Source organism: Porites lutea, chromosome 7 (assembly GCF_958299795.1).
Source record: "Porites lutea chromosome 7, jaPorLute2.1, whole genome shotgun sequence".
Classification (NCBI taxonomy): domain Eukaryota; kingdom Metazoa; phylum Cnidaria; class Anthozoa; order Scleractinia; family Poritidae; genus Porites; species Porites lutea.
The window spans coordinates 9,165,968-9,193,496 of record NC_133207.1 but is presented as its reverse complement, the minus strand read 5'-3'; the positions used below and the strand labels follow the sequence as shown (position 1 = coordinate 9,193,496).

The 27,529-nt window shown below is 38.3% G+C and overlaps 1 protein-coding gene across 1 annotated transcript; it reads left to right on the top strand.

Moving 5' to 3' along the window:
• Positions 1–412: 412 nt before the first annotated feature.
• On the top strand, positions 413–23,388 carry LOC140943238 (uncharacterized). Its single transcript, XM_073392306.1, has 21 exons — positions 413–467; positions 1,166–1,313; positions 1,463–1,656; positions 2,890–3,192; positions 3,565–3,849; positions 5,364–5,553; positions 6,226–6,407; positions 7,272–7,574; positions 8,026–8,310; positions 8,926–9,091; positions 9,855–10,045; positions 10,396–10,728; positions 11,908–12,195; positions 14,637–14,829; positions 15,052–15,272; positions 17,165–17,464; positions 18,088–18,396; positions 19,161–19,314; positions 20,569–20,762; positions 21,266–21,583; positions 23,063–23,388. The coding sequence occupies exons 1-21, from the start codon at positions 413–415 to the stop codon at positions 23,386–23,388; spliced, it is 4,938 nt and encodes a 1,645-aa protein (XP_073248407.1).
• The last annotated feature ends 4,141 nt before the right edge of the window (positions 23,389–27,529 follow it).

The window sequence follows — 27,529 nt, the reverse complement described above, 5'->3', positions numbered from 1 at the left end:
ATGTAACTAAGCAGGTTTTTGCTTTTCGCGCATGCGCAGAAGACTGCATAAGCCAAAACCTGACCATTTTGCAAATCTATCTCGATGTTTCTTACTCGCCCTCTTTTTCCCCTTTGCCTTTCTTTTCTACTCCAGGTTTGTTGTTCATTTAATCGTCTTTCACTCGCATGGAATTCGATGTCTGGCTTTTTTTCTCTTTGAAACAGAATAAGCTTAATATGCAAAGAAGAGGAGCTAAAAAGCGAAGTTGACAATGAATTTCCCCATAATGCTACTTTTTGTACATAAATCTGTCAGGATTGAACAGAATTTCTAATACGAGGTATCGGTGGAAAGATCTATCACTGCTGTCGCTGCAGCTTGCCAACTTAATAGCTCAAACTGAAAAACTTAAACTGCTTGGAAGGAAAATATGCATCGTTCTACATGGAGCGAAAACGAGCTACAGTGTAAGGGGTCGTCAAATGGTTGGGGATGAAAAAAAGAATTAAAATACATCAAAACTTCTTACCTTATCTCCTTATTTTATCTACGAGGGGTTTTTGAACATCGTTGGTCGTTTCAGGGCGAACCCACGGCGAATTTTAATTCGCCCACTTGCAAAACCAGCTAAAACAAACTGGATTCTAAGTTCTCAGAACTGTGTCTTACTATCTTATACTAACAAGTCAAATAAAGCATGTTTTGGGTAAAATTTTGATGCCACTGGAAAAGCGTGACTAAATCACAAGGACGAAACTGGTACAGCTTAGGTTTGTTTCATCAAGTATATATCCAGCAACTTTTCTGATCAGCACTTGATTGACCTCACGTACCACTACAGCGTCGTTCGTTTCGTTCCTCCAACTGCAGCTCTCACCCTTTCCCTAGGATGAAATTGCTTCTGTGGTTCCGAGAATTTTAACCTCATCTGAGAGATGTTTTTCCCGGTAGAACTGTTATTTCTCGTTGATCATTTTGTCCTTACAAGACCCTTACAAGGCGTCATATGAAACAATCAACGATAACAATGTTAAACAATACCTATTGTCCTCGAATTTAGGTGACCTTATATTGATACTATTACAGTATTGCAAATTTTAAAGGAAATGAATAATTTTTATCAGCATGGTACGTTTCTTTCCACCACAATCTAACCCCCATTTTCTTCATTAAAATTTCTTAGAATGCTATGCTAACCTGACAGACATATCAGGACAGTTGGTTTTCAAGAGGGGTCCGAAACCTCAAGAGACTTTGTGCAAATGGACAATACAAAATCCTAACGGATATCAAGTCATTGTAAATCTTCAGCGCTTCAGGGAACATTGCGGGTGAGTTTTCTGGTGCCCCTTCTGTCCTTGGTTTGTTTGTGTTACTGTACTTATACAGTTATTATTTAGAATAGTTTGGCTTTATTAAAGCTGACCTTGCATAAAGTATATATTACTTACAAAATGATTACACTTTTTACTTTTCGCAGAACCCCTGAGGTAAAAATCTGGAACGAATGGAATGAGATAGAAAACAGACATAACTGTCAGCACTTAAAGACTCCTGTCCTGTGGTTCTTTTCTGCAACGTATGTCACTGTAGTAGTAAGAATTTGGGACGAATATAACTACGCACTGCCTTTTGTTGCAAGCTATGTTCTCATGAAAGGAGACCTAAGCTCAGGTAAGCTGAAGGTTTAGTAAATCCGGCGTTTGAATGTTACGTTTGGGTTTTACGGTAGTAGACTATTAGATTTTGCCCATAAATGAATAATCATATATATATATAAATAAATAATAATATTATTTGATGAGATATATAAATAATGATAATAAAAAAAACATGCATACTCGTGATTGCGCTCATTTCCCTATCGACAATTTGTAAACCCGAACGACACAAAATCATGGCAGCGTACAAAATCGCCTGTTCCAGGCTCTCAGATAGAAGGAGTAGCGCGTGAGTAAAAGGCAGGCGAAAATGTTAGCGCATGATCAAGGAAACGGGGAGCTGTCTCCATTTCGCGGACGCGACTATCTCGGAGCTTGGAAAAGGCTACGTCCAATTTATACCTGACTGAAAAACATCGTTACTTCAAAATAATAAACCGTGAACTATGATGCTCCAAGGATTTATGGGTATACACTCATTAGCAAAGCAAATTCAAAGTTCTTTCAACAAAAGTTAACATTATCACGAGCTACTCGTGCGGATGCAGACCCCTGGAGTACTTTGTCATGCCGTTGTCTTTTAAGTTTTCCAAGAAAGCTTTTAGGTCATCCCTTAAGATTTGAAAGTGTGTGTTAGGAACATGGCTTAGCTGTTTTAACTGTAGCCAGAGATCCCCAGATGTGCCATGCAAAGGGAAATTTGTGAGCTTACAGGCAATAAAAAATGGAAACCGTTAGACCTTTTTTTTGAAATGCATCGTCTCAAAAAGCTTCGATAATGTAAACATTTCTGGAAAAAACTTCAAATTTGCAATGCTAATAAAGTTCTACCCATAAATTCATTACGTCCCATATTTCATGGTTTATACATTTCAAGTGACAACGTTTTTCCAATCAGGTGTATACACTGTATATTATTACTAAATGTTTATATGCACTGTATATTATAGCGAACATAGTAAAATAGACTTGTACCAGGTCGACGTTTTTTTTACCAGTAGACGGTAAAGTAATCCTAATGCCCGATAAAAATCGAGGGAACTTTTGAAAGAGGTAGTGTCAAGCCACAAAGTGATCCAAAAGGGTCAGAAACAGTCGCGAGACGTCGTGACAAAATCAAAAACCATGCGACTACTTAGGGCTTTGCGTAAGAAGAAGACTGTAAGTGTAACATCTCACGATCCGTTTAAAGGGATTACTTTGTTGGTTTGTCAATTATTGAGCCATAATTCCAACCTCATTGCAGCACCAGGAATTAGTGGCTGGAATTTCAACATCCTCAATGTGACTGAAAAAAGCTTTTACGTCCAATGGCAAGGGCTAACCAACGAGATCAGCCAACAGGTGAAAGCGTACATCATTCATGTGAGCTGGTCGAACCACTACGGGGGATATGAAACCACAGGAAAAATTCTGCCTTCAAATGTCACATCCGCGATCATTGATGGCCTAGATGGATTTTCTGATTATACAGTTATGGTTTTCGCCGTTGATGATTTAGGAAATCCACATAAAAGTAGCGCTGCAAATGTTAAAACACTGGAAGGATGTGAGTGCATATTTTGTTGGATTTTAGTTTGGTTAGAGTCTTGCGCGATGTACTTGTCAGACAACTGCAAAAGAACCCATGGATAGATAAATATGCTTTACACAAGAAATGTTTCCATTCACTTACAATAATCCGATAACCTAGGCACTTTTTTAGTTAACCTCTCTCGAAAAAACTTTTTACCTCGAGAGTTGGTAAAGTTAAAGATCTTTCAATTCCGGAAACGGTCTATCTTCTACGTTGATGAGCAAACATGTACGTTCTCCTTACTTCTGCATTAAATCTTGCCAAGAAAGGTTGTATATGACAACAATATTTCGCGAAATTAGATTTAAGTACTTTAAATTGTCAGCGTTTGTATTTTTCCTTCAGCTCCTTCTGAATCACCATCAGATGTCCGGATTGATTCTATTACAACAAACAGTGTTCGCATCCAGTGGCATCCAATATCAGAACATGCGCACAACGGTCATTTACTTGGTTATACTATTCGCTATCATTCCTCTTGTTATAACAATGGAGGACGGGAGAACGTCAGTGCGTCAACGACAAGCTACACTCTTTCAGGCCTTCGCACGGGAGCCAGATATGATATTTGGATTGCTGGATACACTTTGGCAGGAATTGGACAGGAATCCCACAGGGATATTTTTACATGTAAGAGCTCCAGCATAGCCGAGATTCTACGGAAAATTCCGTGGAGATTGAGGCAGCGTTCACACTTGGTGCCCGAGTACGAAATTCAACTGGCACTAATGTGAACAAATCCATTTTTCAGGCTGCCAATTTAAGCCAGAATTCGTGAAAGGTGTTTTTGGCCGAGTTCAAGGTCGGGACCTTGTGCTCGGGCGCTTAAGTGCGCGCAGGGACCCTTTGTGTACGCATTTTCTTTCAGGTCTGAGGCAATCAACTGCTTTGGAAATACCAGAAACTTCCAGCACGCTCACGTTTTAAAATGGCTTTTGATACTGAATGTGAGGTGGAACAAACATGCTACACATAGTCACATATCTGGTACTCAAGGGGTGAACACAACACCGGCCATTATATGCCGGTACCCGGGCATTAGTGCTTAGGCGCCAGACATGAACAGTCTCTAAGTCATTGTTGATACTGATGAGATGAAATTATTTCATTTATTTTGAGAACTACTGCTTAGTATTAATCCTTACACAAATTCGGAGGCGAAAACATGTCAAAGGAAATTGACCAAAACTTTGTTTTGGTCAAGTCCGTTCTGTGTTAACTCACAATTATAACCGTTGAAAAGTTACCATAAATATTTTTGCAATCTTTCGAAGGAGCTCGAATTTACACATGCCACACTTATTTTATTATTGTTTGAGTGGAACGAATATTATAGGATACCGGGTATTCAGACGACTGGAAATTAGTTGAAACCGCGGTCTTCGAGATGTCTGGATATCCGATCAAATAAGGCGTTAATGCGTCGATCGTTTCTCAAATTAATAGTTCTTTGAAATAAATTGAAAGTTTTGAAGTTTAGAAAATTCTTCTAACTGTTATTCGTCTTTTAAAATTCATTTCCTTGTTGGGCTATTTTCTTTCTATATCAAATTATAACTAGAGGTATATTATAAAAAGGAAACACGGGCAACAATGTATAAATCAGGGGCTTAGCTGCGAGTGCGCCAGTACGCCAGCACGCCTGTGCGCCCTTACGTATATTAAAGATTTAATTTAAAAAAAAGATAAATAGGGAGAACAAAGCAGGGGAAAGAGACAGACGGAAAATAGAGAATCGAAAGAATAATTGCAAATGCACCTCCGCATTAATTTCTGTCAGATATTTTTTTTTATATCAAAATGCAGTGTTTTCCCGGATTTCGCCTCACACGCAAGAGTAAGAGCCAAAAATGAACGTTACATGAGGTGGTATCCGGTGACTGCATACCTGTGCGGACGCGCTATGTTTGTTAAGGAGTTGTACTGTGATCGTTTTGTTAAGATTAGCTTTTATTTGATATTAGAAGGCACGATAACTTCGAATCTTTCTGTGCAAGTCCATAGAATGAATACAAGTGTTGTGCAAAAAATAGTTTTCAAAGCAGCTATTAGTGGACGTTACAGTAAGCCATGTCTGCTGCTATTAAATCATAGTCCTTCGACAAGAGGAATGATTACCTCACAAAATGTACTTTGCTTTAAAGCGTGTGAAGCACAGACAACATTGACTGACAATAATGGCACCATACAAAGCCCAGGCTATCCTTGTGAATATGGTGGATTCCAATATTGTAACTGGGCAATCAGACCAAGTGGACCTGCATCATCAATCTTAATTGAATTCCATCAAATGAGTTTGTCCGTTTACCATCATTACCAGTTCTTCTATTGCAGGTAGGCCAATTGCATGTAGTGTCTTAGCGTCTTTGTTTGTTTGTTTTGTTTTTCGCGACTGACTTTTAAAAGAAAACATATTGCAGAGAAAATGCCATTTACAGTGCAGATCTCGTCTCAAACGCGCTCTCTTCTCATAATAGTGCTGCAGAGAATTATAAAACCTCAGAGGCGGATCCAGAAAATTCAGAAAGGGGTGGCCGAAACACTTTTCCACTTGTTAGCTATATAGATACTTTTTATTTTTCTGAGAGTTCTATAAAAAGTCATACCTTCTCTTCAAAGAAAAAGGGGTGGCTGCAGCCCCCTCAGCCCACCGCTAAATCCACCCTTGAACCTTTACCACAAAAAGTCACTAAATGATATGAGAAGTGGGGCTTTTAGAAGGAGGTTCCAAATTTGGAAAAAAAAATCAGTTGAGGCGACCAGTAACGAGAGGTGACCATGGACGCACATGGAACTCGAGCTCAATGATTGTTAACCCTGGTCAATTGGCAAAACTCCTGGGCCAATTTCTTAAAACGGTTTCATGTGTTATATTATGCCCATTGTTTTAGTATCTAAAAACAATAGTTACACTTGTCAAGTACACTTCTTGTAGTTTTATTAGACTGAACCCTGTATTGTTTCTCAACGTACTAATTTAAGCTCCATTTCTCTTGTCTGATTTAGGTTGCAAGACTATCTTGCATTCTCATCTGCAGTGAACAAGAATGCCAGTTTTTTGTGTGATGGAGATGTTAATTACGTTCTTGTATCAAGTAGTCAGGCTGATCTTACTTTTTCGGCGCTTCACGACCGAAGCTCCTCTGGTTTTAAAGCCACGTATGAAATCCTGCAGAGTAATTTTACAGGTAATAATTACAACAGCCTTTCGTTAAGTAGCCTGCATAACTGGCGCTTTATGAGCCAAGCGAGGCTTACATGGAATTTCGAGGGAATCGCGAGACGAGCACGAATCGCAAAGCGGGAGGAGCAATGCAGGCTATTCGTAAAGCAATGGTTCCGACAGATTTTTGGACGATTGTTCTGAACATTTTAGGATCGGTGATACGACTCAATGAATATTTCGTTGGGGGCAATGTAAACATTACTGAGGAATTCGAATCCCGGAAAAGAAAAAAAACCTTAGGCTAGCGGAAAAGGACTAGACGTAATTGTTGCAAATTTATCTGTTGAGAATGAACAGGTAGTCAGATTTGAGTAAAACTTTTTGTTCCACGTAAGGGAAATTAATACAGTCTTGGATTCTGGATTCCACGCCATGGATTCCGGATTCCAGGTACTGGATTTCGGACTTTTTGTCAGTGGGTCCTGGATTCCGAATTTAAATCGCTACTGGGATTTCGGACTCTTTTATTCCAAAGCCCAGGATTCCGAAGCCAGCCGTGGCCAGCCACGGGAAAACCGGGTTTTGCCTTTCTCCAGTCCTGCCGAGCCTTGACTCGACTGACTGAAAAGGGACTGCTCGGAGTCAAAAACATTTTTAGGAACCCAGATTTCACAAGAAAAAATTTCTCCGATTCTTATAATCATTGCACCAGGGGGGGAATTATGACTACGATGCGATGATGAGTCGACCATGTTGCCGTTTAACAGCCCTGAAATTGATGAGAGTCCGGTAGGGACAATTGCCAAATTCTGGTAGCGGCGTTCCTTTAGTAGGACTGGCATGGGCGTGTTTAATTACGTTTCTTTTCGTTTCTTATAAACATTAGCTGAAACTGCGCTCTCTTCATGGAATGTCTCTGAAAGATGGGTAAAAGAACACGAAGCTGAAGTAGAATGGACAGAATTTCCTGGACATGGAGAGTATATTGCTCAATTTGCTCTAATGGTAAAAGAGCTTAATAAAGATATATCCAGGCTTTATCTAGTCTATCAGCACGACAGGAATAGACACATCCAAGAGTTGATACCAAACCGTGTGTACGTGGTTCAAATTTTAGCTTTCAATGGCTCACTCACTGATGGTCCGTCCTACTCAAGTAAAACGATCATTATTACAACGCCGCCAGGCGGTAAGTTACAAGAAAGTGGTGAATGCAGTAAATAACGCAACGATTTCTTTCTTTGTTTTACACACTTCCTCGTCACGTCGAAGAAGAACAATTTACGCTCCTCTTACGAACTACAACAATCTCGCCTTGAGTATTATCTGTTCTTAGTTGTCTCAATATGCTTCTATTTTCGGGCTTTCAGCTCGTTAAAAAATAACATTTCTTCTCCTTTGGTAATGTACCCTTTTGTACTGGGTATTATTCGGCTCTTTCGTATAGGTTTGGGATATTCAAAATTAAATTCCTCGTGCTAATACTTCCTCGTAATAATACCGACGCTTTATTGAAATGATTACATTCCTCTTCCAATTCAATTAAAAATACAAAATACTAATCAGATGTTGTTGTCTTTACTAATAATACCATAGGACCAGCATTTTTGGTTCATGTCTTATTATTGTGTCTCCTTTAGCGCCTAGTGTGTCTCCCGTTTTCCATCTGCACAATCTGCAATCCGGCAATGCTATCGTTGTTGTATGGAGACCGATTCCGCCAGAACGTCAACATGGTGTGATTAATGGGTATAACTTGTACTATAGAGAACGACATCATCACGAAGAGAGAAAAATGAACATCAGCTCGTCTGAAAAACGAGTGACTCTCTTCGATTTGCAACCATTGAAGGAGTACGAGATTGCAATTGAGGCCTTTACATCCATAGCAGGACCCCGTTCGGAATGGCAGACCATCGTAGTTGGTAAGTGGCAGTACTGTCTGTCAAACATTCCCATACAAGCATGAAGAAATCTAAAATAATAAAAATATATATTATTTTATAACAGAACAAGAATAAAGCACGGCGCATTCTGATTGGCCAATTTCCCATTTACTATTTGCCCATGGGTGAATGGTGGCCAAAGTTAGCGCGGGCACGTTCTTTTTTCTCTCTAAAAGTCCGGGTGGCCATGCCATTTACCGGCAAGACGCGAGAGCTGTTTGAAATGCAAAATATCACCCCGAAGTGGCCTACAAACATAAACTGTGAAATGCACCCAGGCAAAGAGTTTCGTGAATGACAATGACATCCAGCTTTTATAAAACATTAAATTTCATAGGCTATTGGCTTCTCAAAGGAGTGTGGTGGCGGTGGTTGCGATCGGACTGATCGAATCAATTGAATTATAATTTTTTCTATTTGCTTTAAAATCAGTTGAGTATAAATTTCTGGATTTTTATAGGTTGAAGCGTATTCCTTTTTTTTTTTTTTTTTGGTTATAAGTACTGAAAAGTATATACATAGACGCTTCGCTTTTAGCCTTCGCTAAATCTATATAATTATTAACGGTTTAATATTGTATTTTGCTACTGTTAGGTTGTGGAGGGACATTTAATCAGTCATACGGAATGATGAACCTAAGTAGATCGGACTGGGACTGGGACACCCGCGAATGCTCTTGGACAATTTACAATCCTGGAATAGAAAATGCAGTCCTTCTAATGTCCATATGGAAAATAAAGTTCCACAACTGCGGATACAAGTAAGGCAAATTTCTTTCAAGTTTTATTTTTATGCCGTTATTTATGATCATCATCATCATCATCATCATCATCATCATCATCATTCCTTTAGTGTCAGTTATTTGTCAGTTTGCCAAGTTTAACTTCGCTTTAAATCAGAAAAAATACAATACAAGTAAATAATAATAATAATAATAATAATAATAATAATTACAAACTAAGACGATTAACTCAAGATGTTTTTGACTCAGCTTTATATATTTAGTATACTTTTTTTTTCAACATATACAAAAAAAAACTTTTACCGAATATTTATACCGTATACTTATTTTTGTTGTTGTTTTGTCTTGCTGCTGTCGATCTATCAGGAGTTAATGATAAGCTGGCAAAAAATAGTTACAATAAAATTAAGGTAAATAAGAAACAATTGTTAATATTAGCAAAACAGCAAATTTGCACGTGCATCACGCTTTTTGTGCATTTCTTTGCCGTTGCTGCACGACTACAACGTGAAAGTGCCTAATTTCACGTTTTGTCGAGGACGTGAACTACATGTGACAACGCTTTTATTTTTCTTTTCCTGAACTTCAACGGCAGTCTTTTAGAATTTAACTGCAGATAATTTGACAACATTTGACGAATTGAACGAGTTGGAATAAGCGCGATAATGTTTGAAGTAGCTCGAATTTACTTTTTAAGTGATGTTTTCATAGCCGTCGCCGTCGCCGTCGTTGCTGCTTGAACTCCGTAATAATAATCTAAAGATACGCCGTTCATTTATAGCGACGAATATGCTACGATACTCAAGGGTGACCAGGAGGCTAAAACTCACCGAGGATGCGATCCTCTACGCCTGGATATGACAACAGTACCGTTCGGAGATTCAAACTTCCTTAAAGCAGAAGTTCGAATACAGAATCCGCAAAGTCGAGTGTGGACTTCTTTCGTAATTGTCAAAGGAGGCCTTGAATCAGGTGACTATATTAGTGTTTTGGATACATTTCTGTTCTTTCCCACAAGTCTGGTAATGTTTGGGTATCCCTGAAAAAACAAAACACACACACACACAAAAAAAAAATAAAATAAAAAATAAAAAAAAATAAAAAAAGTGTACTCTTAATACTTACCCTTAAGTAATTGAGCTTTAAAATACGCTTATTTCATGGCGGAGTTTAAGAGTCGTGGCTTTCTTTCTGAATTTGAATTTCCTATATTTCCAAAACACAGGAGTTTGCAATTAGTAATACGTCGTCGTTATAAGATAACGGCATTTTTCACATGCTCCGCTCGCATGTTTAACTGTGTTGTTCCTCTTTCTTTGTAGCTATTGATCCTCCCACGGAGTCTTGGGGTTTAACAGCTGAAGCGAGTGGTAAAAGTCTCCTCGTAAACTGGAGCTCCTTCCCAAATGATTTAAACGCCGTGTACTTCATAGTTTCTCTGAATCAAACAGAAATTCATGAAAATAATGATCATCATTATGACCATAAAAACTACAATCCTATACGCATGCTCAGGTTTTTTAACGTTTCGGAGACGGAGGTCAACGTATCAGACATTCCTGCAGCCACAGAGTTCCAAGCTGTCGTCTATCTCGTGGCCTTAAATAATGATATCTACAAAAGTGAAAGACTCACCATTAAATCTGCTGAGGGTGGTAAGAAATTAAAGTTTTTTATACATTATTCGAAGCCAAGCGGTTGTCTGCAAATAGTTGTGGTTGCTGGAAATCGATGGAAATATCAAAATGTCGTACCCGTTCGATTCATCAATTAGGCAATTTCACAATTCGTTTGGGTGCCATTATACCCGATACTACTGAGTTGTGGAATATTTTAGGAGGAGCTACTTACTATGTGAGCACAGTTACTAACAAGGGATAGGAAAACAAAGGGATGGAAAACAGAGAAAAGTAAATGCAATACACCAAATAACAAATTAAACGCTTAGGGTGTTAATTACTATTCATATTTGGGCCATCGTAAGACATTCCAATTGCGCACTGAGTCAGCAACTAGTTGTGCAATGCCATTATTGGTTTCGCTCAATTTAACACTGCAATAGATTGTAGAATATTTTAGCACAAGCAACCCACAATTTGAGTGCATGCAATTAGTGACAGGACGTATTGATTTCGATCGAAGAGGACAGACGGGGAATTGTTTTTGCAGGAAATATCTATGATTAAATGCAATTCCAAAATAGTTTTGTTTCCATGACATCTAAGACTAACTGCAGAACATAGGGAGAAGGAGGAGGAGGAGGAGCCACCTACAGACAGTGTGAGCAACGTTTCTGACAGGACATAGGAGCTAGGAGTACAACCCAGAGTAAATGCAAGATGTCAAAAAAGAAAGAACTAAACGGGCGACAATTGTAGTAGGTTCTAAAGGGCTGCAAAGCTAATGAACTAAACGCAAAGTTCAGCTTATCATAAGTACGTATATCTGAGAAAGTATGTTTGCAGACTGCCTTAAGATATTTCTTACAGTCTTAGTTTATTTTTGATCTTGCTAACTGTCGTAAGACTACTTAACTGATAGATTGATAGATATTAGAAAGAGTTTTCGCACACTCTTAAAGTTACAACAAAACTACTTGGATGAGTCTTGCCACTCTATTACCAGGATCGTGTTCTCGATCCGTAATTGCTCTGACCAGCTGTGCATGGTTTGGCATAAACAAGAATTGAAGAGCACCTTGTGATGGCGAAACGACAAGGAAATGTAACAGCTACGCAGCTCACAGCTTCCCTTTACTTCAGGGGTTTCTTGTTATAGTATCTAGCTGTTTCATTACTTGTAACTCCTCCTTATTTGTTTATTTTCTTATCAAGTACCCAGTGAAGCACCTTATATCCACGACTGGAGACAAGACTTTGATGCACGCAGCATTTCATTCCGATTAGAATCCATTGAAGAGAGCAATCGTGGAGGAAAAATACTGGGATATAAGCTGAGATATCATCGATTTGGGAGATCAGGCGAGATAGTATACCAGGACTTGGACGTGAACACTGAGCAAGTTACTTTGAATAATTTAATTCCCGGGAAGGTTTACGTTATTTCCATTTCAGGATACACAAGCGCAGGAGAGGGAAAAACCAGAACAGTCTCCGCTGCGTGTAAGTTTGTAACCTCCTTCGCAAGGTCCTTTCTCTCTCGGTGTAGGGAGGTCGAGTAGGAAAGGACGCTGGAATCGAAGTTGTGCAACTTTGTAGTCTTATAAATAACTACGTAGGCAGCTGCTGAGACGAGAAGAGAGGGTCGTCTCTCGTTTTCCATGTGTACTTCGTAGAGTAGACAAGAGAAAGGAGGAGAAACAAAAAAAATTAAAGCCCTGAGAAAGATGAAACACAAGAGGGTTTTGCTTGGCTCAATTGACAGCCACTGTTCGGGAAAAAGAGCCCGCACTAGTATCAAAGACCCGGCTCGGGAGAACGGCAGAAACCGAGCCTAAGGTTTTACTTGCGTTATTAATGCTATATATACGTAGGTTCCTTATGTTACTGCTTGTGCTCATGTGCTTCTTTCATATATGCCTTACTTCTTCTTATGCATATCCTTGCAAAGTAACTTGAACCAATCCTTACATTTTCTATAGCCACCATTATCCACCATGTAAAAATAACCTAAATTGCATTATTTATGTTCACAACGTAAGCGCTGCTTCCAAAACATCCGTAGCGTGTTTTCTTTACGGTTTAGGTCAAAACTAATATCAAGTTAATAATAATAATAATAATAATAATAATAATAATAATAATAATAATAATAATAACAACAATAATAATAGTTGCGTTCGTAGAACACCATCATAAATTTGTTAGCCAGAAAAAATTGAGAGTTTTGGCGACGGACTTCCAAATAACTTCGCCTCTTGAAAGAACGTAGCGCCGCCCTGGGTACGAACGATACGATACAATACACATGACTTCTTTCGACTACTACTGGATGACTGTTGATCAACTTGACTGGATCGGTATAACACATACAGGAAACTTTCAAAGTGTTTCTCGATCTGTTTTCCTTCTTATGCTCGATTCAAGGTTTTCCTGATGCTAGCGAAGTCGCGAAAATCAAGTTTTAACGAGAACATAGGTGAATTCTGCTCTATTATTATTATTGTTGCCTTTATTTTATGGCGCCTTAGATTACTTGGATATAGTTCGAATTCAGGCATATGCGATAAAGTGCGTTAAGAGAGCAAATTTTTGGTGTACACGGCGTACAAAAAATGTTCTTTCGACTTTCGAAGATCGTTTAGTTACTTTAATAAATTAAGGTTCATGAATTGAAGTGTGGATCTTTCAACCTTGAGTCACATTTTAAGCCCTTTCGATGATTTGAGTAGATAATAAAAAACGCATGCAGCGTTCAAGTTAAATAACTATTGCTCGAGCCTTTCCCGATAACACCGCACTTTATTTACTTAAGTAATGATTTAGAAATTTATTAAAAGAACTCTACAATAGAAGCCTGTAAAAATCTATGGTCTGCCCCTCAGGCAAGTTAAGGCATCGGTTGAAAGGCTAAAAAGACCCCCTCGGCGACTGCAAGGATCATTTTTAATGACGTAGAAGGATCTAAGTAAAGGGTTCCACAAAGATATGATAAGACATATCTTACTAAAATAGTTTTGGAAAATTCATCCCAAGCATCACGTGACATTCCTTGGACCATGACGTCAAAAAACCTGTTTTTTCAAACGGGGTAAGTTGTTACAAAAATACTTGTCATCAAATTGTCAGCGAAACTGTCTAGATTGTCAATTAGCCCTGCAAGATGGATTGAGTTATTTAAGTCTTTTATAAGTCACGTGACATGTTTTTCATTATCTTGTAATCCTTGCTCCACCTATGCATACACGCAGGGCTATCTAGGCTATGGGAAAAACACTGGTGCCTAAAAATATTTGCCGCTCTTTCATTTCCTTTCCACCGTTTTAATTTGAACACTTTGAACGTTAACGTTCATTTCCAGGTCACGTGACTAATATTTCAACAATGAATATGTCACACATTGTTAAGGCCACCGAGCTAAAACTATTTGCCAAGTTTCATGACGACTGATCAAAACAATCCGTTTCAAATGCCACTTTGCCAAATTATGCAAATTATGAGGTGACCCATGCCTTAACATGCCTGAGCCGGAAATAACTCACTTCGCATATCGAACACACCCTTTAATCTATGATTACCCCTAGTTAATAGTATAAAAGGGGAAGAGATGGTACCCACTTACACTCCATTTTCCACAGGTAAGATATTTTTAGATTCGTTCCCAGACTATAGACCCCAAGGGGATTAGGCAACAGCTAAACAAATGCCACCAATGTTACGCGTTCACGACCTACGCTCATAGCTACGCTCCCCTTATGTTTTATAAGTTTATTTACTACCTTTTTTTCCTCAATTTGTTTTGTCTCTTCACCAAAAGAGACAAGAGAGATTGAGGATCAACCTAGATTAAATCGAAATTAACCTGGAATCAGATTTGGCTTTTAAAGTTTACACATAATCTGTCACGCACCAAAAAATAATTAGTTTTTCTACTTGTTTTTTAGTATGTGGTGGTGTAATAAATGCACAGATGGGAAATATTTCAAGTCCTGGCTATCCTAGTACTCCATACAGGCCTAAAGACCAACATGACGACAATATCCGCTGTCACTGGAGACTTCGACCTCCGACCGGGTCGTATATGATGGTGACATTAAAGAACTTCTTTCTTGGCCGCAGAGAATGGAATTATTGCAGGTCAGTGTTTATGTTCATGTAAAGCCTTCTTCAATGTCCCTTGAAGAGAATGTACCGGAGTATAATACATGGTCAGCCTATTAAGCAAGTTATTAAGAATAACTTTCATACGGCAACCCTTCAGACCTTATTACTTTGTTGAACCTTTGTTCTATTTATTTATTTTTTAACCGATGGCTTAATGTATGAATAAACAAATAATTTTACCGCCCTATTTTTCAGTGGGCAACTTAGAGTACACTTTCCTGATCGCGACTGGGACGAAAGTAAGAGTATGGACTTTTGTGGAAAAGAAACGAATTACTCCATTCTTATAAAGAACAGGGATGTTGATATACAAGCCTGGGGATTCCATTACCATCGATATGACGACGAGTTTAGAAAAAATAATGGTACCAAGTTTCTAGTCGAATTCAAGGCTTTCTCTGAAGAAGACTTGACAGGTAACGTTTAATATACATTAAATGCCTTTTCCTTTAACTGTCAGTCCAATTTTTGACAGCTGTTTGTCAAAATTTGCGTTCATTCTATAAAAATGTTTTATTTTTATTCTTAATAATTGAGTTCTTGTATCAATTATACTAAATTTAGCATATTTTATCAAGTTTATTATAACTGTTATTAGTAGATACACACTCAGTGATCTTGGTGATCCAAGCAATCCGATTGGTTCGTTTTTTCGGACTATGACGTAACATTTACCTCGCTAGACGAGGTGTTTTGCCAAAGTTTCAGAGTAAGAACTTGTTGAACATATAAGAAAATGCCGAGTGTCGTTGTGTTTGAAGGTAGGAAAAGACTTTATGGTGTTTTTTTCACTGTTTTGTGAACTCGGGATTTCCTGGAAAAACGAATTGAAATAGAAATCAATTTATGGGGAAAAAAAGGAAAGCAAAATTTTCGCAAATTTTATTGCCAGCAAGTTAACAAGGCAATGAACACCACAGATAAACAACGCTCACCTCGATCGTAGCCGCTGTTGACAGCATTTGCAAGAAGCGACCAAAAAGAAAAAAACTTACTCACGGTGAGTTGAAAGAAGCATAAAGCTCCGCGTCTCTTCTAAGTAGTTATTCAAACTTTGGATATTTTCTTTTAAACCACTGATGCAAAAGCTTACAAAAAGATTAAGACTATGATTTGCCGTGTTTGAAGATAATGTAAAGTTCTAACGTTTGCTCATGTACTGTTTACGGCTAAGTTAACGCATGAATTAACTCGGTATTTCAACTTAAATCGCTTTTTCAGGTTTCCTTTCTAATTCTGTCGGGATCACTTCCTGTGTATATAGTAATTTTAAAAACTTTTTTTTTTTCAATCTCGGCAAATAGTGGCCTTAGGAATATTTATCTCGATTTCAAAGGATAATTGTTAAATGTGTCCAGGTTTTTCAGTGACCAAAAAAACGTGGATTTTTAAATAACGGGTTTTGTAGCTGAAAAGGAACAAATTCAAACTGAAGAGATGGCGTTTGGCTCAAATTTCAGTAATTTTAAATATCGTAAATATCAATAATGTGTAAGCGGAACTATATGGTTTTATCAGACACATTACCATTAAGGTGTCCTTCGCTTTATGGCTACTTTTCAGGAAAAAGAGATGAAATTTGGCTTCTGCGAATAAATTTAACAACATGACGCCACAATGACGTAGAGAGACCGGTCTTATTGCTGGTTTTCAGTGTCACGCCATTCAAAATCGATTGAAATCAAAATCAAAACCGTTCAATAGTTTAATGCCAGAATCTGGGAAATCAAAGGAGGTAAATATACAAAGAGCCTCGCCAAGATTCGGGTCAGAGGAATATTTCTTATAGAGATATCCGAAGAAATGTTTTACTCAAATTTAAAGGAATTTGTAAGGAGACGCCATGCTGGTGCCCACCTGGATGGACACCAACATGGCGGACGGAAACCAACAGAAACATCTGTTACCGAGTTTTGCTACAAAAACGAGAATTTATCCCTCGAGGAACTCATAAACATCAAAGTAATACTGGTTCTAATACATTAGCCGTTTAAATAGAAAAATTCCCCAAAGTAAGTCACTTTTTTAAACCTACATTACGGCGCTCTCGGCCGTCATGTAAAAGCCGCGTCACGCAAAAGCTAAGAAATTTATGCGTACTCTAACACAAAACCAAGAACGCTTTTGAAGCAAAAATTTTTATGAACGATAGTTTTCAGCTGCTCTAATACATGATGAAAGTAAAATCTCAGTAGGATCGATAGTTTTGCAGTTTGAATTTTAGTGACATCATGTGAAAACCAACAATATGAAACGCGTGCTAAATGAATTCAACAACTCGATTATTCTATTCTCCTCTTCCCATCAGGGTCAGTGTTAGGAGACTGGGAAGTAACAATAACAAATATTACCAATTCGTCAGCACTCGTGTCGTGGCCCCCGCCCCCGAGTAGCTTTGCGGGTGGAGCCACTGTTGAGGGGTACCTTCTAATTGGCGATCAAGCTTCAAGGGAAATATACCATCCAACTTGGTTATCGGCATCTCAAAGTGCTCACCTCGTTGAAAACCTGCTTGCGCGAACGAACTATACTGGTAAAATCGTGGTCATTCTAAGTAATGGAACGCGTGGCAGCACAGACTGGAAAAGTTTTCAAACTAAAGAAGGAAGTGAGTGGTTAATTTTACATTAAGAGTTTATTAAATTTCATGCAATTCAATTCACTTCGGTGATTCTTAACCAATGGACATTATTGAGAGGCTAAACAGTCAAGAGCAAAACCTAAACAGCTGTTTAAGAAGTGATGAAGTGAAAAACCATCGTTACTTAGTCCTGTACATGCTACGTGAGAACTTTAAGGCTCAACTATATATACTTTGTCATAATAGAGTGAAACGTAAACATGTGTTAAAGAATTGAGGTGAAATAATATCTTTTTTCAGTCCTTCTTAGGTTGAAATTTTACTTCAAGAATTAAGAAGGCTCAGCATACACTACTTCGTTATAAAAGAGTAAAATGCTCGCATTTGACTATTGGTACATCTAAGTGATGGGTATTTAAGAACGATGGAATGCAGTTTGAAGAAAAAACATTAAAAGCTCTTTTATCCCAGGTCACTTTGGTATGGGCGTAGCTTGTTATCTATTACGTTCCTTTGATTTGTTTCAATATGGTGATTACCTATATATGAGGTCTCCGTTTATGACTTGCATTGTCAAACTTGGCCCCACTGTTTTCGGGGAGCCTTTGATTTTGGAATACTTAAAGTATGATTTATCTTCTTGTTGCCAGTTCCATCTAGGAACCCTCGCATTTACGAGCGCAAAGCCACCGACTTCAGCACTCTTTGGATCAGGTGGGAAAAGTTGGAGGAAAGTGCAAGAGGAGGAACTCTTTTAGGATATCGAGTCCACGTGGAAGAAAACTACCATGGCGATTATCGACCCATAAACTTGTTTTTCAAAGTTGTGACTGTGGGCCCTGATGAGTTTGAGTATAACATAACAGGACTCCCACAGTGGACTGAGTTCCAGGTGTGGGTTACAGCCTACACAGCAGCTGGAGAAGGAATCCAGCAGAACAAAGAATGGATGAGAACAAGTAAGTCATTATTTTCGACTTGAATGCTTCAAAAACAAAAAAAAATCAAATTGGTAAAGAACTCCAAAATATTTTGTCAGGTTATTTTTTACATTGTCCTCGATAGCGATACTGGTTGTTCCTGGCGATTTATGGTTCCAGTGCGCTGCGCTCTTGGGCATACAACGCTGTAAAAACACTTTTTGTAATGTCATTTTTTACAGTGGAAACCTCAAATGTTGCTTATAATTTGGATAATGTATTACGAAAAGCACAAAAGTGACTTATAATTAACTACTTTGATATGGACATCATTTTGTATGTTGCTCCAAAAGACTGATTGGTGAGTCATTTACCAGGTAAATGGATTTATTTATGGTTGTTGATATGGGAAAGGTCATCGGGGAAAACTTCAGAATTTATTAGTCCCTTTGAAATTTGTTCACCCACCTGATAAACTCGTGAAAAACAACAACAACAAAAACAAAAACAAACAAACAAAAACAAAAAATACATTCATTCTCAATTTGCTTTTTGTAATGGTCAAAACGGGAGCCGCAGTGTTTTATCATGGTTACAAATATTTTAGATTTTTTTGAGCCTGGTAGGCAATTTTTACTTTTCGCTGTAAATATTATATGTTGATTCTTGTTTGACCCTTTTTTCAAAAAAAAAAAACAAAAAAAATGTTTGTAGAAAATATTATATTCGCTCTTGATACCTTTTGTTATTTTACAGAACTAGTTAGTAGACCATTTTGATGGTTTCTTTACTTTTCATCTTAGAATGCGGTTGGTGGCTGAATAGCACTACCGATTTCATTCGAAGTCCCGGGTATCCTAACGAAATGACCTATTCTGAGTGCGTCTGGTACATCCAGTCGAGAAACAAAAGTGTCCTGTTGTGGTTTGTTCATGCTGATATTGAGCACGATTGCGAGTAAGTTATTTGAAGAAGGATCCTCCAGGAAATTGAGTAATTTTAATTTTCAGTGGACAAAAATCGTGTACCCGAATAATTTAAAGAATATTACATTCTCTTTTACATTTTTCAAGGGCTAAAGGTGTAATAAATCATCTGTAGTAACACTAAAGAAAATTTCTAATGGGAGTCCGAGAAAATAAATGTCAAATTTCACAAGAATTGTGATTATGCCAGGTAAAAATCTAAAAATTTCATGTGTAAGAAGCAATTTTGTGAAATTTGACATTCATTTTCTAGGGCTTCCATGAGAATATTTTTTGGGGTGTTACTACAGATGATTTATTACATCTTTAGCCCTTAAAAAATGTAAGAAAGAATGCAATATGCTTTAAATTATTCTGGTACAAGATTTTTGTCCACTGAAAATCAAAATTACTCAATGTCCTGGTGGATTCTGTCTCAATAATTAAGACAAATGTGTGAGGTTCAGATTAATTACACCGATTTACATTTTATTCATTTAAGTTGTTCCCGATGTCGTCGTTTTATGCATGTCGCTATCCACCCTGCCAACAGAGCCTTTCTTTGGCTTGCTAAATTTTGGCGTCCATGAGCGAGTAAGATCTTCGTTGAGCATACGCAGCATGTTGCTATGATATAGTTTCGAATCCAGGTCTAATAGCCGTGCGCTTTCTACGGTGGGCTCGGTTATGACCATAGGTAGTTATTAATAATAAGATGCTTGGAAGAAAAATAAAACAACATAAATGACAAAAAGAAAGAAAGAAAGAAAACGAGATTGATTAGTCTAGAAGTTTGGGCCTCGGCGACCTCAAAGGTTGGACATTCAAGCAGAGCTGCCTTTTCTCCTCCTTACTGAAGAAGAAAAAAGAGGCTTTGCTCGTAGGATGGTCGTTATGGAGTCGATTCAGGTATTACATAATTTTTCATAATTTATGCGTCGCAATTTTGATGGCACGGTCTTCGAATTAATCAAATGGGTAGTTTGCAGGCTTCCAGGATGTAAATAGGATTACAACCGATATAAATAATGCTAGGTCACATTACATGCATGTGTCTGGGATTATCAATTATGGTGTCACTGGCTTCAGTGTTTAAAGAAATAAATCATAAAAAGTAATTCAACGTATCCGGCAAAAGCAGCCACTCCTCCTCGTCTCTCGCCAATGGAGACGTTTCGCGAGGAGAAAGGAGCGGCTCAGTTCTTTCGCAGGCTAAATTCAAAGAGTCTTGGTTTTTAATCCACAGGCGCCATTTTGTGGCTGTTGGAGATGATAGTGGTGTTGTACCAAAAAGATGGTGCGGCGTTACCTTTGAACATAAACCTGTCCTCGTGCAAGCGCACAGGGTGCCTTTAGTCTATGAGAGTCACAATCATATCAGCGATCAGAAAAAAGGATTTGAATTGGTTTATATAGTGTTAAATGAATCTACATGGGAAGGTAGGCATATGCGTAACCTTTATTTACTAGTTATCTTAGGGTGCAACTCCATGAAAATTGAAACGTGTATGGGGGAATAAAAGGACGGGAAGACAGGTTATCACTTACAAAATGAGAGTTGTCTCCCCTTCAAAATCCTTTTTTCGATATTTTCCATACCTGTCCAAGATCTAAAAGGTAATCACATGACTTTCCAACGATGAAAAGAGCAAGAAGGCGAATAGGAGAGTTATAAAGAATCTAATTCGAAATGTCCCGTTTACGATATGCCCAGAATACATTCAAGAAAATTGACGTTTAAAAAAGAGTTCTCATAGCCGAGGATATTCCCTACCAAATCGTGATAACGATTTCACACTGGTATTCCATAAAATATCCCTTGCAAAGGAACGCTTATCATTAGATGAAAAATGCTTTGCGTTTTTTACTAACACAAATAATCAGAAATGATATAAACACACGATCTGTATAGTTAATGGTTATTTATATATATATATTCTTAGCTACCCGTGTTCCAAACTGGATCATATTTAACATCACGAAGATAGATCTTGACAAGGTAGTAGTTGAGTGGCATCATCATCCACCAGTGACGTATCCGCTCGAATTATTTGCATATGCAGTGGTTTGTACACCTACCGATGGAAAGCTAGGTCCAACCCTCACAACTGTTCGTGGGAATATAAACAGAACGGAAGTACATCGTCTGAGACCCGGAACTAATTTTTCCGTGGAAATTGTTGCCTTAATTTATAACAATCAAACGGAGGAGATCACTTTAGAAAGAAGTCAGAGCGAAGACTTGGAGACTGACGAAGGAGGTAAAACGATCTTAGTTCATAGCGTACAGTGTACTTGCATTGGTAGGGTCACCCTCCTAGTCGGGGCAAATTTTCCGTTTCTCTATGTAAACACTTCAGTTGCCGAGCCTAAATAATATATTTTATAAGAATATCAAGGCTTAAATTTGCAATATCTTAAGAATATGATAAGAATAAACCCAAGGCTGAAAAGAATATAATTTTGTGTGCTGAAAAATCGTGTAACTTAATCGTGAAATGATTTCTTTCTCTTATCGGCAAAACTAGACACCAAAACGGAAAACAACGTGCCATTGCCATTAATTGCAATTTATACCACAATACATTCTAAAAAGGAAATTTAAGAATAATGCAAGAATATTTTCAGCGCAAAATCGTAAGAAAAATAATAATATTCAGCCTGGACCGGAAAAACAAAATTATTTTAAAAAGAAAAGAGTGTACCAAGTTCAGTTCAGTCAAGGTTGCATTGCGCCGAGAGTCATAATCTGCAAGTCGTTTTTCTTCTTCGTATTTAGGACACAACAGGGAGGTCGGTCTCCCAGGCTTTCCTAGTGGAGACCACGAGACGAGACCACGAGACAACTTTCATTGTATGCAAATGAGACTCGTGATGAGCATAATTATGGTTTATTCTTGGCGATGATTGAGATGATACACGTAGTTGATCACGTTCCGTAATTTTACGTAGCAATGATGTAATCTTTCCCCGAACCAAGACCCTTGATTTTTGTGTTTTCATACTCGCGTATTGAAAAACAAATTCCCTGAGGAATACTCGACGGTCGATAAAGTAGGACGTGAAAATATTATAGCGGAGGAAATCATGTTTAGTGGTGTATTGAGGCATTGCTTTTCTCAGAATATTGACGCAATTACTGGAACTCTACAGTTAAATACATTCGATAATGCAGATTCAGTTTGTTTTATGTATTTAACTGATAGATTTTCGCAGTTGTTAAGTTGTGAAGTCGCGTTATACTTTATAAATACCTGACATATCAACGATTTAAGCTTCATCACGCACTCTACTTGCAGCACTCATCGGCCAATGGAAATTACTGATCTACAGATTAAAGCAGTCTATTTATTTTTGAAGTTCTCTAGTTTGGGAAATGTGTATTCTGTTATTTTTCATACTGACGTCCTCATTGATGTTTCCTTGATGTCGTAGATTTGCAGGGTCTCGATCTTGGCCTCTTGGTATTGCCTGTTACTGTGGAAGACTGCTTGAAATTACAGCATATTGCCGAGACTTAATTGGAAATTCCCACTTTAGATTTATAGACTGTAACGATTGAACAATAATCTTTTTCCATTTTATGCCTAGCCTGACTATTCTATGAACCATAAGGCAGTCAGTAGTTTACAGTGTATTGCCTGCACACTGGCTTCCTGAGAATTTATCTCCTCCTCATTTCTTATCTAATCTCCAATCAACCTCGAGTTAACACTTCAAGAGTGTCTTGTTCATTGTAGTGCCATCAGAACGCCCCAGTATAGAAAGGACAAATACCTACCTCGACGATTCCACTTTCTTCTATATTACGTGGAGGCCAATTCCTCACGACAAGTGGAACGGCAATCCCCGTGGATACAAGGTCTTCTATCGCGCTGGCGATACAGGAGCATTTCACACAAAATCTGTCCCACCAGATGCCCTTGAGGCAAATATTACGATTGAGAGCGGCCCAGCACCTTACGAAATCAGGGTGGCAGCCTTTACCAGAGCTGGAGATGGACCGATGAGTGATCCACGAGAACGGCGAGGTACCTTTGAAAGCAGCCTTGTTTCATTTAAATGAAATGCTTTTGATTATGATCCATGTTAAACAAAGGCTCGTTCTAGCGATGCTCACATGCAGATTCTAGGTATTCAACTCTTCCTTTTTCCTATGAAGCTGAAGAATCGTTGATCATAGATTTCAAGTGCACGCAATTTAGCTGTAGAAATACTTTACCGTGCTCTTTGATAACTAGACTTTGTAGAATGGGTCAACAATGGGGTGTTGTGAAACAAGTTTCTTGAGACCAAAATTAGTTAGACTCATAACATATGAGTTAAAAGGAAGTCAAAGACAGACCTGCGCAGATTCCCAATGTATTTTTTTTGTGTGGTTACGTCGTATTATCAGCTGCCTTCAAGTTATATTTTTTCATCTTAAAGGCATGTGTTTTAGAGATCTACCTGTGGGATAATTATAATCGGAGATATTTTCTTTTAACAGGGGCTGATTTTTTATTAGACTCCAGTTTGCCATGAGGGTCTTTTTAAAATCTTGTACCGCACTGATTACCATTAAACTTGTTTCTATAGAATTAATATCTCAAGGAGCCTTTATTAACATTCGTATAAAAAATAAGGAAAGAATGGAGAAATTTCAGCCAAAAGCTCGCGGCATATTTCGATTACTTAACTGATTGATTTTGCAGCATACCAAGCTGACGTTATTGGAAGAATGGGTGTATTCACAAGTCCTGGGTTCCCACAGACCATACCTGGAAATCTGGAGTGTTACTGGGGTTTCCATCCAGTCTATGTTCCTCAGCGTTTCCGGATGGTGGTGGCTTTTGAGGCGGTCTACCTCAGGGATTCCGAAGGAGCTCCAAACTGCACGTGAGTAGAACTAGTTTTTTAGCCAACTGTTTTTTTTTTCAAAACAACTAGCAAGCTTATTAGCCTCCATTGCAGACATTTTGAGGGCTTTGTCACGCGTTTAAGGCTTTCCCGAGAAGGGGAGGATTAAGTAACGATCCAAAAGTTCGTCTGTGCGGGAAGCTAAAAGCTTATAAAAAGATAGAAAGCTGAGCAGCAAATCATACCCAGAGCACACGTTCTCAATCCTCCCGTTTTATCTTTTTTCGTTTGATTCTATTTCAGAAATTTGCAGAATGATTGGATGGGAGTTGCTCGCATTAACCCTTTGAGGTTCATATCTGGCCCGTTCTGTGGAACCTACCGTCCCTTCGCTGTGCTTTCCTGGGAACACACAACCGATACTCCTTATATGGGCTTTTTCACAGGCGATGGACCAGCTAATCGAGGCTTCAATGCCACTTACTTTGTCGTCTTTGATGTTTCAAAAATAAGTAAGTACTCTAACTCTTGTGTTTTTCTTTCTTTATTTATTTTTTTATATCCAATGCTTCCTTCCCTATTTTCTTTTTCCATGTTGCAAATGGTGTATAAATGAAGCTCAATAGTTTCCAAATTAGGGCTGAATTACACCATATGAACGAAAAAGTAAGTAAATTGTAGCAATGCAATGGGTCATTAAATGCAATGGATCGGTCCTGTAACTTTAATCCTTGAATAACAACAACAACAACAATGATAATAATAATAATAATAATAATAATGATAATAATAATAATAATAATAATAATAATAACAATAATAATAGCATTAATAGTAGTAACAATAATAATCAAGATCAGGCCCGGCTGCGGACTAATTACATCAGGAACACGATTGACAAGAAAGATGTTTGACCAATGTGTCGCCTATGTGGTGAAAGGGAGGAAAATGTCAGCGATATACAACAAACAACAATGTAATTATTTAGCTCAAAAGCAATATAAGTACTGGAGGCACGATCAGGTTGCTAAGGTTGTTCTTTGGTAACTCTGCCAAAATAACGATCTGCAGTCCAATAAAACCTGGTATATGATCATCCTACCGAGGTAGTAATGGAAAATGACCAAGTGAAGTTACTGTGGGCGTTCAAATTTCAAACAGACCATCTCTTAGATCATAACAGGCCCTATATAGTCGTACTAGAAAAGGCAAGCAGAGTGTGCCAAATCATCGATGTGGCATGTTCTTTGATACCCGAATTGCAGAAAAAGAGAAGATTGACCACTACCAGGACTTAAAAGTGGAAATACAAAAGATGTGGGGGACAAAAGATGTTGGGGCACTTACCAAAAAGTTGATTATGTGGGTTACTAGGATAGGAACACCTGGGATCTTGAACTTACTCCAGAAAGCTTGCTTGTTGGGAACAGCAAAGTTCTTAAGAAGGACCCTAGACACCTAAGGCTATAGAAAATAGCTTGATGACCTAGGGATAAGTGACCAACGATACAACTAGTGGTGTGAGATATGAACAACAACAACAACAACAACAATAATAATAATAATAATAATAATAATAATGAAGAAACAAGCAATTCTCAAAGGAGACACTTGTATGGCTATGCTTGATGGACGAAACGCTAAAATTAAGATAACAAAATATTATAGCGGCAATTGTGTCATTTTTCGCTTGTTAGGTCTTTCAGTTGTCTCTGGGACTATCACAGATTACAATGTACAAGTGGCCTGGACCAATACTGGTATACCAGAACAGATCAAAGAGTACTTCATTTTCTATAAGCCGGTCAAAGAAGAGAATCAGCAAATTAAAAATGGCTGGAGTTTTACGAGGTCTCCCCAGCCCTTGGCCACACTGGCTCCTCTTCAGCCTGCAACCGAATATTCTGTGTTTGTGCTGGGTTACACGTCAAGCGGCAAAGTGTACGGAAGCAATGACGTTAATTTTACAACCACTGGAGGTATTGTAGACTAGTACTTTTTTTTATCAATGTCGTAAAGACCTACTTCAATACTGTGAACAAAGGAAGTAAGATTCATTCATTCATCCATCCATTAATTCATTCATTCATTCATTCATTCATTCATTCATTCATTCAGTCAGTCAGTCATTCATTCATTCATTCATTCATTCATTCATTCCATTGATTCTTTCATTCATCGTCGTCATCATCGATCAGTTAAAGTATACTCGACTGGGCTTTGCTAAATTGTGATAGCACAATTGTTGGCATAATTCGTGTACACAAGCATAATTCTCACCTATTTTCCAAAGAAAAAAAAAAACAGAAAACAAAGGTAGCATAATAGGCGCTTTTGCGGGCTAGTTGTGCTGCACAATGTTTATCTTTTAATGATTATGTAACAACCTTTTTGGCCCGAGATCAGTGTTACAAGCAAATGTCTGCTTATTATCGAATTCATGGGACCTTGGTCCCATGGGAAGTGACCCAGGGACCCTTTCCATAGATCTCAACGCATGGGCATAACTAGCTCGGTTACCTAAGATCAGCTATATGGCGTCCACGTGCTTGTTGTTAATTGTTGGTAATGAGTTTTTATAGTTGTCAGACAATGAATTATGAACTCTTAAAGTTGCTAGATGTTGGATATTGGGGGAGCAGGGATGGCGCAGTGGTGAGAGCACTCGCCTTCCACCAATGTGGCCCGGGTTCGATTCCCGGACTCGACGTCATATGTGGGTTGAGTTTGTTGTTGGTTCTCTTCTCTGCTCCGAGAGGTTTTTCTCCGGGTACTCCGGTTTTCCCCTCTCCGCAAAAACCAGCATTTCTAAATTCCAATTCGATCCGGGATGCTCGAGCGTTTGATACATGAGCCCCTTGCTCGGGAGATTGGGAAACCACTCCTCACGCTTCGAGCTTAAATAAAAATTAATTTAATTTTTTTTTTAGATCTAAATGGGGTAAATCTGTTTGCAATTTACTTGTTTGCAGCATCGGTTACTGAGGTGCTTTTACCAAATTTAAAGTAAAGAATAGAAGCATAATTTCTGCATTTTTGCTAAAATGAGCATAAGTCTCAAAAAACTAACATAATAATTGGCATTTTTTTAAAAATATACGAGCACTACTAGTAGCATATCATGCTACTGTTGCGAGCACAATCTATCGAAGCCTACGTACACTCGACTGCAGGGTGTTTCTGGGTAGCTTAGCCTTGGGCAAAGCTTGAAAACACGCTTGTTGTTGTTTTAGGTCTTGGGTCATACATCTGTTGCCTAGTTAGCTAATTAAACCATTAACTCAGACTGAGAGCGTCTGCGTGGCTCGCTCTGGAGAAAAAGATAATCATTACGTTAGTTTTTAGATTTTACTACGTCTTCTACGCTC